This window comes from Papaver somniferum, unplaced genomic scaffold, assembly GCF_003573695.1.
Source record: "Papaver somniferum cultivar HN1 unplaced genomic scaffold, ASM357369v1 unplaced-scaffold_118, whole genome shotgun sequence".
Taxonomy (NCBI): Eukaryota; Viridiplantae; Streptophyta; class Magnoliopsida; order Ranunculales; family Papaveraceae; genus Papaver; species Papaver somniferum.
This window is the reverse complement of record NW_020620825.1, coordinates 3,691,643-3,707,990: the sequence shown is the minus strand read 5'-3', so window position 1 is coordinate 3,707,990 and position 16,348 is coordinate 3,691,643. Positions and strand designations below refer to the sequence as shown.

At 36.2% G+C, this 16,348-nt stretch overlaps 1 protein-coding gene across 1 annotated transcript; it reads right to left on the bottom strand.

The window, feature by feature from the left end:
- Positions 1-300: 300 nt before the first annotated feature.
- LOC113330695 (homeobox-leucine zipper protein ATHB-40-like) lies at positions 301-1,792 on the bottom strand. Its single transcript, XM_026577525.1, has 3 exons — positions 1,543-1,792; positions 1,075-1,421; positions 301-671 (listed from the first exon to the last, which is right to left on the bottom strand). Exons 1-3 carry the CDS (start codon positions 1,661-1,663, stop codon positions 456-458), a joined length of 684 nt encoding a protein of 227 aa, XP_026433310.1. The 5' UTR covers positions 1,664-1,792; the 3' UTR covers positions 301-455.
- Positions 1,793-16,348: the final 14,556 nt, after the last annotated feature.

Below are 16,348 nucleotides of genomic sequence, written 5' to 3'. Positions count from 1 at the left end.
GGTAGTTCTGTCGGAGACAAATGTTTCACAACTAAGGCCAAGGATATAAGCCATGCAGAAGATGTAGGTATTTCTGGCAGCTTTTAGATTTAGGCTTACAGCTGACTCAGGTTGTTTTTGAGACTGACGACAACAGCGTGATGATGTTCTGGTAATATTACTGCAGTTGGACGGAGAAGGCTGGAATGTCATTTTGTTAGAAGATGTAAAAATGCAGCTGATGACTCAAAGCACTTTAGAACTCTTAATATTAAGATTGAAGATATAAACAGTAGCATAATATTCTTAATACAATGAACATGAGGCAAAACAGAACCAGCTACTAAGTCCCACCAATCTAATTGATTATTTGATTAACAGAAATACAACCTAAAAACTTTAAACAACTAGACTGTTAATTTACGTCTAAGATCAAATATTTACATGATTAACTACTTACATTCTAGTTACAAATTCTAAAATCCATACAGATTCACCCAATTGTTTTCAGGAATGTAGAGAAGACTGTCAAATCCTGCTTCCACCATATTAAACTCTCCACCAAGATAGTGTTGCTCAACGTCCACTGAAAAAGATGAATTAGGACTACAAATCGAAACTCCGTCAAATTGCTCCGTCACCCTGAGTAGTTCCTTTTCAGTTTCAGACAGTCTCTCCTTCAATTGCAAAACCTGAATCCAAAACACCAAAGAATTAGTTCCTTGGACTAACTATGAAGCTAAGATGCGAAAATCGTGAAATTTTTCGTGGGAGGTTAGGAATTAAGTCTGGCAGACATGAATAGTTCTTAGTTTAGCCATGCAGGATTTCTCTGTTTCTAAAATTGCAGACAGAATTTCGCAATCGCTTGGCACACGAAATACAAGTCATGGGCCATATGCCAAAAAGATGCTAATGCGAAACATAACGATTCAAAGCCTGCAATTTTTGTAAGGGTGTGTCAAGTAACAACCTAGCATAAATATCTTGCCATTTTTATGCAATGACTTTTAGTTGCTGCCTTAGGATACGGCAACTGTCGTGATGCATGAAATGTGTATAAAACTAGAGAAATGAGATATGTCTGGAACCAACCTCTGCTTCAAGATGGCACTTTTGAAGGATGACATTATCGTGTGAAGACTTGAGCTTGGAGTACTCTTCTTCAAGTTTCTTGTTCTTCCATCTAGCTCTTCGGTTCTGGAACCACACGGCAACTTGTCTAGGATCCAACCCTAATTCAGCAGCAAGCTTATCTTTCCTTTCAGACTCTAATTTATGCTCATCACCAAAATTTTGTTCCAGCAAAGTCACTTGTAAATCAGTTAATTTCCTCTTCTTCATTAAACTATTACCAACTTTGATGTCTTCACTACTTAACACATCTCCTCCTTTATTCTTTCTTCTTCTTCTCTTTGGTTTTGTTTCCGATGATTCCAGTTCTACAGAAAACAAAAAAAAATTAGTACCCTTAATTAAAACATTAATTAAGATATTAAATTCACTAAGTAAAACATAAATAGTGATTATCCAAACAAAACAAAACAAACAAACTAGACTTACTGATTTCTTGTGGAATCAATTGGTTGTAAGAGTCTGGATAGAATTGTTGAGAAAATAGTAACATTTGATTTTGATCATCCATTCCTACTATTTCATCACTAGTTGTGTAACTGCTGCTCATGTTCTTTGCTCTCTAGATTTGAAATTCAGACTTGTTGTTGTTTTATGTCTGGTGTTGGTAAGCAAGCAAGTAGAAGAAGATTGAAAGAAAGGCTTGTATTTATAGAGACCAAACAAGCATGAAGCAACCACAAGTCTACACCATTCACATTTCAAGTCACTAGCAGTAGCAGGGTGGTTTTGGTCATTTAATAAATTCGGATATATATATATATATGTTAAAGTGGGGTAGTTTGATGACATAGGTTGCTTGTGAGATCATCCAAAATACTATGAAATGTTGGTGAATTTTGGGGTTAAAAAATAGGAGTAGTATTTTGTGTTGTTTTGTTTTGTTTTTTAGGCCTAGGTTTTTGACATTGTGGTCCTGTGGAGTGATAATCCACTCAAAGTGGAGTCATTAATGTTTTAATCTTAATTAAATATTTCTTTAAACGTGATTAAAGAAGTTGATTAGAGTGAATCGGGAGGAAGAAGAGTACAGCCACTTTGTAAGACAAAAATGTGGGAGAGGAGAGAGGGTGGTAGGGTTCAGATCCCAAGTGAGTAGAGTAATATAAAATGCAGGAGTAGTACGGAAGTTCTATGGATTAAGACATCCAATCAATCACTCAACACTCCCTCACATTTCCATTTGTCCACTCTTTGCCATTCCATATTTCCATTCCATTCCATCCATCCTCCTCTTATTTGGTTATGTTTTGGCCCCTCCCTTATTCACCACTCTCTCTCTCTGTCTCTCCCTAAAAAAAGTGTGTAGATTAGTAGAGTAGAGTCTTCTCTCTCTCTTGCTATATTTTCGCATTTTCAATTGAAAAGGAAGCTGAACAGCTTGACTTTTTATTTGTGTGGCTCGAGATGCATGAAGTCATCAACCACTTTAGTTTCTACTGGGGCAAGTAATTTCTGGGTTGGTGCAGCACCGGCCTTAATTTCCTACTTTGCACGAAATGGTTAACTAACATGGCACATGCTTCTTCGGTGATTGAAAACTTTGATTCTTCACATAATCAACAATTGGTGGTATACGGATAGGATTAATTATATCCAGGTGAATCCGATGACAGGCCGAGAACTAGTACTGGATTTGTTGATCATGAAACGGCTCCAAAAGTTGAGCGAAAATGACAGCTTACTTACTTGCCAAGAAGAGTCACATGGGGAGTCAGTCTAACTTTTACACGTGTCTAGTACTCCATGTTTTGTGGTAGGGACCGAGGACCCTCCCTAGCCATCCATGTGTCGTTATGAGATTCCCACATATATACCCGGCCACCCCCTTCACATTTACTCCAGCATTCAGGCCAGCAGTGTGAAATGGCAAAACGACAGTCATTTAGCGACCTAATGTCACAGACGTTAACAGTCACGAGACATAACCAAGCCTTGACTAGAACAGACCAACAGAGAATAACATGATGTTGTATCCCCTTCTCAAACTAAACCTCTACGTGGTCTGCCCTCGGTAATTTAATTGCGTGCCTTACTAGTCCAGACAAGCTGTCTTTGGGTGTGTTGTGGACCGTTGATAGCCAGCCACGTGTCTGTCATCGACTGAGTCTAGTTAGAGTTCAATTATTGGATACTTAATATGTAAGAAGGGTTATCCCTTCATTATCTGAATTCTGTTTTTGAATGAAATACATTTGGCTGCGCCTCTGGCACAGATTTTTGGATTGAATCTCTGATTCAAGAGGTGATTCTTCACCATTCTATCCATCTCTGCTTGTAAAATTGTTGTAGGGATACAACAACTGGTATCAGAGCCAACCACCATGGCTCATGCCCGCACCACGGAAGGAGTGACCTATAGGCTGGATTAAGGTGTGGGTGCACCTATGTATGGGCGCAATTGTCACCACATTGAATACTGGTAGTCGAGTGGAGCCGCCATAAGGGAAAGGGCTACCGGTCCAGTGTCGATAGAGTGGGCCAACGAGGACGTTGTCTCTGGAAGCATGGTGGGATGTTGGGACCTTAGTCCCACATTGGTAGATGGGTTTAATTGGATAGTTTATAAGTCAATGGGTTCCCTCATCTGGTCAACCAGTTTTCGAGTTGAGTTCTACCCATGGGCTTATGACGAGTTTAGGGTCGGTACCCTAACATTCGATGTTGGGACCTTAGTCCCACATTGGTAGATGGGGCTTAATTGGGTAGTTTATAAGTCAATGGGTTCCCTCATCTAGTCAACCGGTTTTCGAGTTGAGTTCTACCCATGGGCTTATGACGAGTTTAGGGTCGGTACCCTAACAACTGGCATCAGAGCTGTTCAATCCACCCAATTTTTTTTTTACCGATAACTCTCAAGGAGGTTTCTGATAGAACTGATGCTAACACCGCTGCTATCACTCAACTACGCTCAGAATTCCAATCCCTTTCCATAGATCTTACTTCTCAGATCGATACAGTCAAAACCAGCTTCAAAGAGGCATTACAAGAAAATAATTGAAATCTCATCACCTTATTAGCTCGGCCTGTGAATAATCATCATTCTGAAGATTCAGGTGGTTCTAATATCCAAGATCCTGAAGGTTCACACAATAACCATCATTTTCGATTCCATTCAGGTAATAATCATCGTCTTCCAAAGCTTGATTTCCCACATTTTGATGGTATTAATCCTAGAGGTTGGCTCCAGAAGAGCGAAATATATTTTCAATTGAATGATATTGAGGAACATAAGAAAGTTGATATTGCTGCAATTTATTTAGAAGGAAAAGCAGAAAAATGGTTTCTCAATTTTCAGGTGAATCGACCACGTATTAATTGGACAGATTTAGCCAGACACTTATGTGCTCGATTTGAAAATCCTATAGAAGAAAACTTTGTAGGCAGTTTCAATAAATTAGTTCAAACCGACACAGTTGATGAATACTATGAGGAATTTGAATCTCTTAAATCCTTAATGCTAGATATGAACCCTACACTTACAGAAACCTACTTTGTAATGAGTTTTCTTAGTGGCCTAAAGGATGAGATAGGGAAATCTGTGTCTATGTTTCACCCACAAAAATTAGCTGCTGCTTTTTCATTAGCTAGATTACAAGAGCATAAACTCAGTTCAGTGACCCACCTCCATGAATCTTATACTAAACCCTTTAATTCACCTTTCAGCTCAAACAAATATTACCAATTTAACAATTTCTCTCCTAGGCCAGCTCCTACATCTCCTAAATCTGCCCCTATGACTCCCAAATCTTCCTTTCACAACCATTCCAAACCTACACCCACCACCCCAACAATTAAAAAGCTGACACAGGAAGAGATGAAAAAAAGAAGAGCTCAAGGTTTATGTTACAATTGTGATGAGGTGTATAGACAAGGTCATTTTTGTAAAGGCAAGCAGAAGATCTTTATGCTCCAGGTTGAGAATTCTGAATCACAGGAGATTGAAGAGGAGGAAGACATCTTTGAAGAAGCTGTAGATTTACCTGTTCAGCCTCATATGGATATTTCATTACATGCTTTGACTGGCCATGCCACTGGTGATACTATTAGAATCCCTGGAGTCCTTAACAATCACAAAGTCTCCATACTCATTGATTCAGGCAGCACCACAAGTTTTATTGACAGTGCATTGGCTACTTCCCTCCATTGCAGCATTGATTCAACTACACCAATGGAAGTCACTGTTGCAAATGGAAAGCACACACTCAGCCAGGGTATTTTTCCACAATTACAATGGAGCATGCAGGGCCATACTTTTGTTGAGAATCTAAGACTTTTACCATTGGGAGGCTGTGATATTGTCTTAGGTGCAGATTGGCTCAAGACATTGGGTGATGTTCTCTTTAACTTTTCAAAACTGAGCATTTCACTTAAGTATAAAGGTAAGAAAATCACCTTACATGGTGTGGTGCAACAAACTTCTTTACTTCAGATGAGTGGTGAAGTTGTTAAGAAATTTCTTTCTAGCTCTTCTCATGGCTTGGTGGGGCACTTATTTTCCATTTCTACACCCACTTCACCACCTACAACACCTGATATTCTTTTTCCCTTATTAAATGAGTTTGATGACATTTTCCAAGAGCCAACTCAATTGCCTTCACAAAGAAACTTGGACCATAAAATTCCCTTGGAACCCAATTAAGCACCTATAAACCTTAGAGCTTACAAGTGCCCCTACATTCAGAAAGGTGTGGTGGAACAACTGGTTCAAGAAATGTTAAAGTCAGGCATCATCCAGCCAAGAAATAGTCCCTTTTCATCACCTATACTTCTAGTAAAGAAGAAAGACAACACATGGAGATTTTGTGTTGACTATAGAAAACTCAACAACATTACAGTCAAGGACAAGTTTCCCATTCCAATTATTGAAGAATTATTGGATGAATTGAATGGAGCTATTGCCTTCACTAGAATTGACTTGAGAGCTGGATATCATCAAATCAGAATGCATCTCTCATACATTTTCAAAACTGCCTTCAGAACACATCAAGGTCATTATGAATTTAAAGTGATGCCATTTGGCCTTACTAATGCCCCAACCACCTTTCAAGCCTTAATGAATGAGATATTTCAACCTGCCTTGAGGAAATTTATACTGGTATTTTTTGATGATATTCTCATATACAACAAGAGCATGACTGAGTACTTGGAGCATCTCAGGTTTACATTCTCCCTACTCAGAAAACATCAACTATATGCTAAGCTCTCTAAATGTTGTTTTGGCCAACCTTCACTGGAATACTTGGGCCATATTATTTCAGCTGCAGGTGTTTGTGCTGATCCAAGTAAAATTTCTTGTATGCAAAGTTGGCCTACAACCTCTACACTCAAATAATTAAGGGGATTCCTTGGGCTTACAGGCTACTATAGGAAGTTTGTCAGGAACTATGGAGCAATCAGTAAACCACTTACTGATCTTCTCAAGAATAACTCCTTCATCTGGACTTCAGCATCCACTTCAGCTTTTGATCAACTCAAGCAGGCCATGTCAGCAAATCCATTATTGGCCTTACCTGACTTCACTAAGCCCTTTGTGGTTGAAAGTGATGCTAGTGTCTCATGTATTGGAGTTGTATTACTCCAAGATAACAAGCCAATTTCTTACTTTAGCAAACCCTTGGGTCCAAGAGCTAAAGCATTATCCACATATGAAAAGGAGTTTCTGGCCATTGTCCTAGCAGTTCAGAGATGGAGACATTACTTACAGGGAGCTAAGTTCATAATCCAAACTGATCATCAAAGTATCAAGTATTTCTTGGAGCAAAGGATCACTACACCATTACAGCAAAGGTACTTAATCAAACTGTTGGGATTTGATTATGTCATCAAATTCAAGAAAGGAGTTGAAAATGTAGTGGCAGATGCACTTTCTAGAAGACCTCCTGATTCAGCTCATTGTAATTTATTGGCTGCCTCTACACCAACATGGGCTCAAGAGGTACTTGCTAGTTACACTGATGATGAGAAAGCTCATGGAATCATTTCTAAACTTCTCCTCAGTCCTTCTAGTGTTGAAAACTTCACCTACAAGGAGGGCATTTTGAGGTACCAAACAAAACTCTATATTGGTACTGGTGGCAAAATTAGGCAAGCACTATTACATTCTCTCCATAATTCTGTTGTGGGAGGCCATTCTGGTATTAAAGCTACATATGCAAGAGCCAAAGCACATTTTTATTGGCAAGGCCTCAAAAAGGATGTTTTACTCTTTGTGTCTCAATGTGATACATGTCAAAGGAACAAGAGTGACACCACAAACTCTGCTGGCCTTCTCCAACCTCTCCCTATACCAGATTATGTTTGGCAACATATAACAATGAACTTCATTGATGGTCTACCAACAAGCAGCAAGAATAATGTCATCCTAGTTGTGGTGGACAGACTCACTAGGTATGCTCATTTTATTGCACTACAGCACCCATACACTGCTTCTTCTGTGGCCCAAGTTTTTCTCAATCAAATTTTCAAGCTAGATGGGCTTCCTTCCTCAATTGTGTCAGATAAGGACAAGGTGTTTACAAGCAACTTCTAGACTGATTTATTCTAGGCCTTGGGCACAAGCTTGAACTAAGCTCTTCTTACCACCCTCAAACTGATGGCCAGACTGAGATAGTGAATGCTTGCTTGGAAAATTATTTAAGATGTGTAGCAGGTCATAAACCAAGCAGCTGGAACAATTGGTTGTCCCTTGCTGAGTGTTGGTACAATACCGGCTTTCACAGGGGTCTCAAAATGTCTCCATTTCAAGCTTTGTATGGTTATTTACCTCCTCATTTAGCATTTCCATCTAATGCTACTACTTCAGTGGATGCTGGAGGCTTACTTAAAGTTCAGAGACTCCATGCTTGACATCATCAAGGAATCACTATATCAAGCACAGGACAGGATGAAGCTTTATGCTGACTCTACAAGAGTGAAGAGAACTTTCCAAGAGGGAGATTTGGTCTACCTCAAACTTCAGCCCTACAGACAAGCTTCAATGTCTCTCAGAAGAAACTTTAAACTTTCTGCCAAATACTATGGGCCCTTCAAAGTCTTACACAAGATAGGTGATGTGGCCTACAAACTGGAGCTACCTTCACATTCAAAGATCCACCCAGTCTTTCATGTCTCCCATACATTGGTATGAAACACAGTCCCTCTCTTACTCTACCTGTTATTGATATCAATAGTGAAGTTATCATGCTGCCAGAGAAGGTGTTACAAACTAGAAATGTGCTCAGGGGTAACAGATTGGTGCACCAAATTCTCATCCAATGGACTAACTCAACTGTTGAGGATGCCACCTGGGAGGACTCATCCAATATAAGATCTCACTATCCTAGATTTGTCCTTAAGGACAATGACAATTTTCAGGGGTAGGCAGTGTTGTATCCCCTTCTCAAACTAAACCTCTCTGTGGTCTGCCCTCAGTAATTTAGTTGCATGCCTTAGTAGTCCAGACAGGCTGTCATTGGGTGTGTTATGGACCGTTGATAGCCTGCCACGTGTCTGTCATCGATTAAGTCTAGTTAGGGTTCAATTATTGGATACTTAGTGTGTAAGAAGGATTATCCCTTCATTATCTGAATTCTGTTTTTGAATGAAATACATTTGGTTGCGCCTCTGGCACAGATCTTTTGCTTGAATCTCTGATTCAAGAGGTGATTCTTCACCATTCTATCCATCTCTGCTTGTTAAATTGTTGTAGGGATACAACACATGCATGCTTGATCATAACTGGCATGAAAAAAGTTAATAGTTATACCCTAATCACACACTAAACTTTGCTTGTTCTTGTTTTGTGAATGCGTAACCGAATTGATGAATTATCGTAAACTTGGAGAAATTGACTTAGTTTGTTTGTTTTCCGAATGTAGAATACGAGTTAAGCGGTTGCCAAAGCAGAGTTTTTATGGTCTCGATAAGCTTTCCTTACATACAATAAGCTTATCTTATCTTATTTGTAATATTGTCTACATTTACTCTTTTACTACTTTAGTTTAGTTAGGTCATATCTTTCACAGTTGTATTAATGGCAGGCACTTTATCGTCTTCAATAATTCTATCACTAAGATTCAAGCATATTCCTTCCTTAATAGTATTGGGATCAATAGAGTAGTAGAATGCAACTTCTTTGGATCCATAACTTTGCATTTCCCACCATTTTTGTCCAACAAGATAAGATTCTTTACATTTTCCCATTTTCTTCTTTATTACCTTTGATATTTGTTATCTTTCCTTAATTTGAGGTATGTTTTACAGGCAACAGCTCGAGTTAACGTAAGCAATGACTTAGACTAACGCTACATTGGAATTTTATTAGAAAAGTACTCTCCTGATTAAAGATGTTTTTGAGGAGATTAGTTAGAGAAAGAGAGAGGGATAGAATACTGTTCTATTGACGAATTTGCAGATGTCCAAGTCACACATGTCACTACACAATAGTAACAAAGACTATTTTTATAATTCCAAAAAGAAAGGGGCATCAGAATCTCTTTCACTATTCTCAATTCGTCGGGGTTGGATAATTTGTAAGTAAGGAAGTGCTTTCTACTTTAACTAATGGATACCCGTGAATAGGGGAGTAAAAGGTGCCCGCCCGACATAGTTTAACCCACGAAGTCACGTGCTTAGCGTGCTGCGTGCTGTGTTGGGTTGTGCCAGAGATTCAGATGTGCTGTGCTAAATGGTATGTCGTGCTGTGCTAGAAAAATAAACGTGTTGCGCCGTGCTGTGCTGTGTTAACACACTTATTTTATGTTTTTCAAAATAAATATTTTTAAGATATTTGAGTTAGTACATGTATTATTACAGAATTAGCATAACGAAAATAAAATGTCAGAAATTGGCCAAAACAATGGTTCTTTTGTGAAATATGCATCAAATGTGATGTATTGTGTAATATTTCACGCATGACGTGGCGTGCTTTCTTTATGTGCCATGTTGTGTTGTGCCGCGTGCTAACACGTGTCGTTGTGCCTATTTGTCTGGCACAACACAACACATTAAGCAAACGTGTTGTGCCCGTGCTGCGCCACGCTGTGTTTGAATTTTAACGTGATGTGTTGTGCCATAAATGTGCTGGCCCGTCCCAATTTACACCTCTACCGGTGAGCATCATAATAGCTTGAGAGTGTCTAATTTCTATGTACCAATTAGGATTTTAGAGTTTCGTTTCGTAAAATCTTGCATTCAATGCCATGATGTTAAATGTTTAGAGTGACGGCATGGACAAGAAATAGTCTGAAAAAACATTTTATTCAAATTCTGCATGTCACCATTTCAATTTGATCAATTTGTCTGATTTAGAATTAATCAATTTGTCCGCTTTAGAATAAGAGAAAAATATTTGGTTGGGCGATGCACGAGAATTTTTTATCTGAACAATGAACCATTGGGAAATATAATGGTATTTAGTCAATTTAATTACATCATATTTGGATACCAGAAGCAAAAGTCAGAAACAAAAACATTTTACTTCACAAAGAGTTAAATTTTTTGTTTCTGGAAGTCATTCTGAAATTGGGTACCCAAACTAGCTTCTGACTTTTTTCGCTTCCAGAGATCAAATAAAAGCAACTTCTGATGTGTACTAAACAATCTATTTATTTAGACAAGTTTTTATTTTATCAGGTGTTATAGCAAGTATCATTCCAACCATCCATATATCTGATAATTGGTTGTGATGTTGTTATATAAAAAAATGCTCGATAAACACATGAGCAAGCATGGATACCTTTTGAAAATATGGTTGTTAATAGAAGTACCAATTTGCTTAGAGTTGTGCAATTATAAAAGTGAAGAGAGTTTTGTCTTGCGTGTAATTCGACACACCCCCAAATAGATTGATACCCTTGTCAACGATGTTACTTGTTAAATTAAGATCTAATCAAAATATTCATGCATTAGTTTTTAGCCACACTATCACAAATGTTCTAATCTTCATCCAACATGCTATATATTTAAATTCTCGGTTGATTGTGATTCCAACATTGTAAAACCCTAGTATATTAAGATTTTTGAGTAGAATCATCTCTCATTTAGTTTATGACATTCAATATAGGTTTTTTTCTTGGAAGCATGATATTTATTAAGATTAAATCGAAATAATACGGGGTATATTGTATCCATAGATTGAACCATTATAATAAGACTAGCACACATGGGTGTTTTATAGTACCAGATTGTTGTCGTCAGATTTCCTAAAATCTGTTGTTCGATTAACCAATCCGTCTGCTACTTGATTTCCTTTTTTGTAATTGTGCTTTAAGGCAACTTTATGATTTCGAGTAGCAACTATTACACAAAACTTACAGCCATTGTTTCAAGAAATACATTTTCTTATGTTACGAGACTTTTGGAAGACTAAAATATGGAATCCAAAACTTAAAAGAAAAAATAGCATGTATTAATAGTTTACTTAATCCATGTGAAAAACTAGAAGAGCAAATATTTTTTGAGGAATTGAAATTTTGGTTTGCTCAAAGGGATCAGATCCATATAGTTTGGGCTTTTTAATAAAATGATCATTTTTTTGTAATATATTTAAGAAACTGGCCGTTATTTTGAATCTTTTTATAAAATGGCCGAGTTTGACCTTTTCCGTCACTTTTTTTTGCTTCAAAAAACGGTGTAACGGAAGTTAACTCATACATGTCAGTTATCTAACTTGGTAAAAGACTCAAAAATCTCTAACAATTTGACTCACCTAAATACGTCTCCCTGCATTTCTTCCCTGACCTTGAATTCCCTCTCGTTTCATCTCAAAATTGAAACGATCTAGTGATCACTAGGAAGCCATTTGAAGTATCCTAAACATCTAATTAATTCAATTGAAAATGAAAAATCTCCAATTCATATAAAATTACAATTACCTACTTCATGGAGTAGCAAAACAAGTTGACATATATGATATAAATGCAAGATCATATAATCAATCTCAGTATCAATTTCATAATTATCCCCAATTAAACATCATCAACGACAAAAAAAAATCAGTATTTTTTCATCATCATCATTCGATGCTCATGGTGGTGGCAGATAAACATTTCCGGATTAACCAACATCACCAAAATCACCAATATACCACCAATTACGATCTTACTTGAACAAGATACCATCAAAATATCACCACAAACCCAAGATCAACCAAAAACACGGAAAATCATGAATCAGTAAAACCCCCAATTTCGAAGAACCCTAAATTCAATTTCTATTTCATGTAACAAATTAATGTAATTAACCATATGATATGAACAAAACTAAGATAAAAAACATCGTGTTTGATGTACTTACTGTTTTTGGAGGCTTATATTGCTTCAATTTAAAGTTTTCCTTCTTTTTTTTCCCTTTAACCTCAACTGTATGAATTATAACCAAACAAAACTCTTGTAATTGTCGATCAATACCATTAAATCTTCCAAATAGTTGAAAAACAACCTTAACTTCTTATTGGTATTCTTATCATCAAATATTTCTGTCACTCGTAAACTAACCTAATTGTTTTTGTTTTTAATGGCAAGAGCAGAAAGCGTGAACGAAGAAGCAGAACCTTTTGGGTTCATTTATTCTTACGGATTTGTGGGGGACATAATGGTCATTTAACTTGAAAAATTGACTTAGTCAACGTGCCTGACCAATATAGTGGGATCAGACGAGAAAACAAATAGAATGACTATTTTATAAAACAACACAAAAACTGGCCGATTTTATTAAATATAGGGTTGAAAGCTGGTCATTTTATTAATTTTTCCATATTGTTTCAGGTAAAACTTATTTAAGAAAATGAGGCCATTTCAAGAAAAATACCAATTTAACCTATTTTTTTTTTTTTTTTTTTGAAGCATAATCTAATCTAGTTGGTAGGAATGAGATAAGGACCACAAGGCAAGAGAGGTTAATGTGAAAAGAAAAGAGGGAAAAAAAGATATGGTAGGATTAGAAATTAGAGAAAATTAAGGGTAGGATTAGATTGCCTTCACATGAGTTAGGGTTGATTTTGTTTTATAATCAACCCTAATATCTAGCTCTAGCTTACTAATCTTTTACTTTGCTTAATGAGCAAGAACTAGTTTAAGTTAAGAAGTATGTTATGTTAATCTCAGACACCCTACAGAATTGTTTCCCATTTTCCAACTTTCTCAATTCTCTCATCTTTAACTAGCTTTTGATGATGCTTCAAAAAAAAAACAAACTAGCTTTTGATTGTTAATTAAACAAACCAATTAGGATTAACTAACTTTATTATAATTGCATTTAAAGTTTATTCGCTTTATTATCGTGACAGGGTCGCGCATTAAATCCCACTGATTAGGGTTTAGCTAATAAGGATCTAATTTCGTCACCCAAACTTAGCTCTATATGATTAAAGTACCTAAATCATACTGTCTTTACATCCAACTTTAGCACTACAAAAATGTCATGTACTACGTAACGTATGAGGAAAACACAACTTTAATTAGAAAAAATATTAATTATTAATCTTTAATTTTAAATCTCTAATCATATTTTTTTAAAATTAATCGATTCGCGCGTTAAATACTTCTTTCAATGACCTACTAATTAGCTAAGCCATGTTCGGGTATTGCTCCCTCATTAGGTCTATTATATTTGGAACATTTCGTAAGTCGCGATATGAGTAGTTGATTTTGATTAAATACAAACAAGTTGCACTCCACAGTACTTGATTTTGATTTAAAACAAAAAAGTTCCACCGAAATTATTCATACTAATCCAATCAATCACCAGCTAGTTTTTCCTTTATTTACAATTGTCTTGAGATTCAAATTAGCCTGATCCAACGATCAATAAAACGTGTCTATTTTGTCTGTGTTGTGGTATATGCCATACAGGTTCCTCCCGTGTTTCCCTCCAACTACACCAGATTATAATATGATGATTAAGTAATAATTTAAAAACTTGGATCCAAATTAGCTTAGCATCCCACTCGAAACCCTAATTCACGCATAGCTTACTTAAGATTCTCGTAAATAAATTATAAACATGAAATTGATTGGGGTTTAGATCCCGATGACCCTTGATTTACGCCTTAATTTGCTCCACACTTTGGTTTCAATTCTTTTTCTCGAGTTAAGTCACTAAAAACTAGTGGTGGGTTTATTTGCAGAATTCACCGTTTCCAAGAATTTATAATCCTATGGGATTATAAATTCTGGGATTCATATAAATTTTTTGTGTGTTTGGTAACTCAATAAAAATTTCTAAGATTTATAAGGTTTTCTTGTAAAAGTCTTTATACCGTTTGGCATTACCCTCAAATCTTAAAATTGCATATATATATATATATGGGATTCAAAGTTAAAAAAAAAAGTGTCTATAAATCCCTTGATAAGTTTCCCAGCAAATCTTAGGGGGGGAGGGGTCAAACTCCATATGGAGGATTTGCTGGAAAACTGAATCCCATAGGAAACGTGATTCCAAGGATTCGGGCAACTAAACATACAGAGAGAAACGTAATTCTACCAAATCCCCTGGACCCATAAATTCCACCTTTAAAATTCTACATCCAAACTCATCATAGGTAGGGCTGTTCATGGTCGGTTTTGGTTCGGTTTCTAGCCAAACCAAAACCGAAACCAATACTAATGGTTTCTAAAAATCTAAACCAAACCAATCCATTAACCATTGGTTTGGTTTCCAAATGGTTCCAGTTGGTTTCGGTTTGTCCCAGTGATTTTTGGTTAACCAATAATTATGTTAAACAAAAAAAAAACACACAAATTTACAGATAAAAAAATCGTAGTTGCCGATAGTATTGGTTTACACAAATTTACAGACAAAAAAAATACAAAAAATATCAAGAATAGTTAAAGCTTACTCTAATTCTAGAGATCAAAAGAAGATATATAATATATCTTAATTTAATTATTGACAAATAAAAAAGAAGGAAGACGGGAAGAAAAAAGTCGAGTAGCAACGACTATAGTTGGGGGTGGAAAAGGGAGGCGACTGAGAGAAGGAGAAAGAGAAAGAAGGAGTATCATAATGAAATATTAGATTTATAGTTTCTATTTATCCTCTAAATCAATGGATAGAATCTAATACTGGTTTCTAATGGTTTAATTCTTGTAAATTAACGGTTTTCTAATGGTTTTTGATTCGGTTTTAGAGGTCAAACCAAACCAAAACCAACACTATCGGTTTTCCACTTTCTATACCGTAACCAATCCATTAGTAAATGGTTCGGTTTGGTTTCTTTCTAATTGGTCTCATTTGGTCCGATTCCAGCGAAAAACCGAAACCATGTTCAGCCCTAATCATAAGTGTATTTGAGTGTAGAATTTTTGAGGAACCCAAGTTTGATTCCTCTCTCTCTTCCATAAACCCATTATTAAATTGTGTATATGTATATCCTAAAATAGAAGATCTATGGTTGAAATTAGTAGTTTTAACTTGGATTTATATATTTATATTTTTAGCATGACCAAAATAATCTTATTATTGAGAAAAAATATTTTTAAAAAATTAAGTTAGTAATCGGTCAATTCGTGGCGTTATTTGTGGGAGGTTTCTTTATTCTCTTTCATAGTGTTTGAAAACAAGAAAATTACAGTGTTTGAAAACAAGAAAACTTTTCTCTCTCCTCTCTCACTCATTCTTTCTCTTTAACGACAAAATCATCAAAAACAACCGTTTTCTGCTCAGATTTAGTTCATTTTGGGATGGATCTGAGCAGATTTTTTCACTATTTCTTGTGTTTTAGGTTAGTTAGTTGTTATAGCTTAATTTTCTATTATGTTTTTATCTAATCTACACCATTATGGTGGTTTTATCTACTCTTTTAAGGTTGATCTTCGCTTTAATGACGGTTCTTGGATATTGGGTTGGGTTTCAAGATCGATAGTGATGCTCTCCAACGACGAAATCTTAATCTTCATCGGTGATTTCTTTGACGACGGAAGCTCCATCACTAGTTTCAATAGATTTGAACAAACCACTCCTATTTTGGGAGCATATCTTTCTAAAACAGAAAAACAAACTAAATGGTTGGATTCTAATTCCGCGAAAAACCATTCTTCCATTTAATCAGATCTTATTTATACTTGTATTTGTCTTACTCCGGTAATCCTTCTCTTTCTTTTGTCGAATTTCTCGGTATTGTACTTGTACGGTATGTTCTTGTTACTTTGGATTCTCTTATTTTCGATTTTAAACTCATTGTAACCTTGAATTTCCATTAATAAAAAAAATTCATTCTTTATCAAAATAAAAAAAAAATATTCTCTTTCCTTTC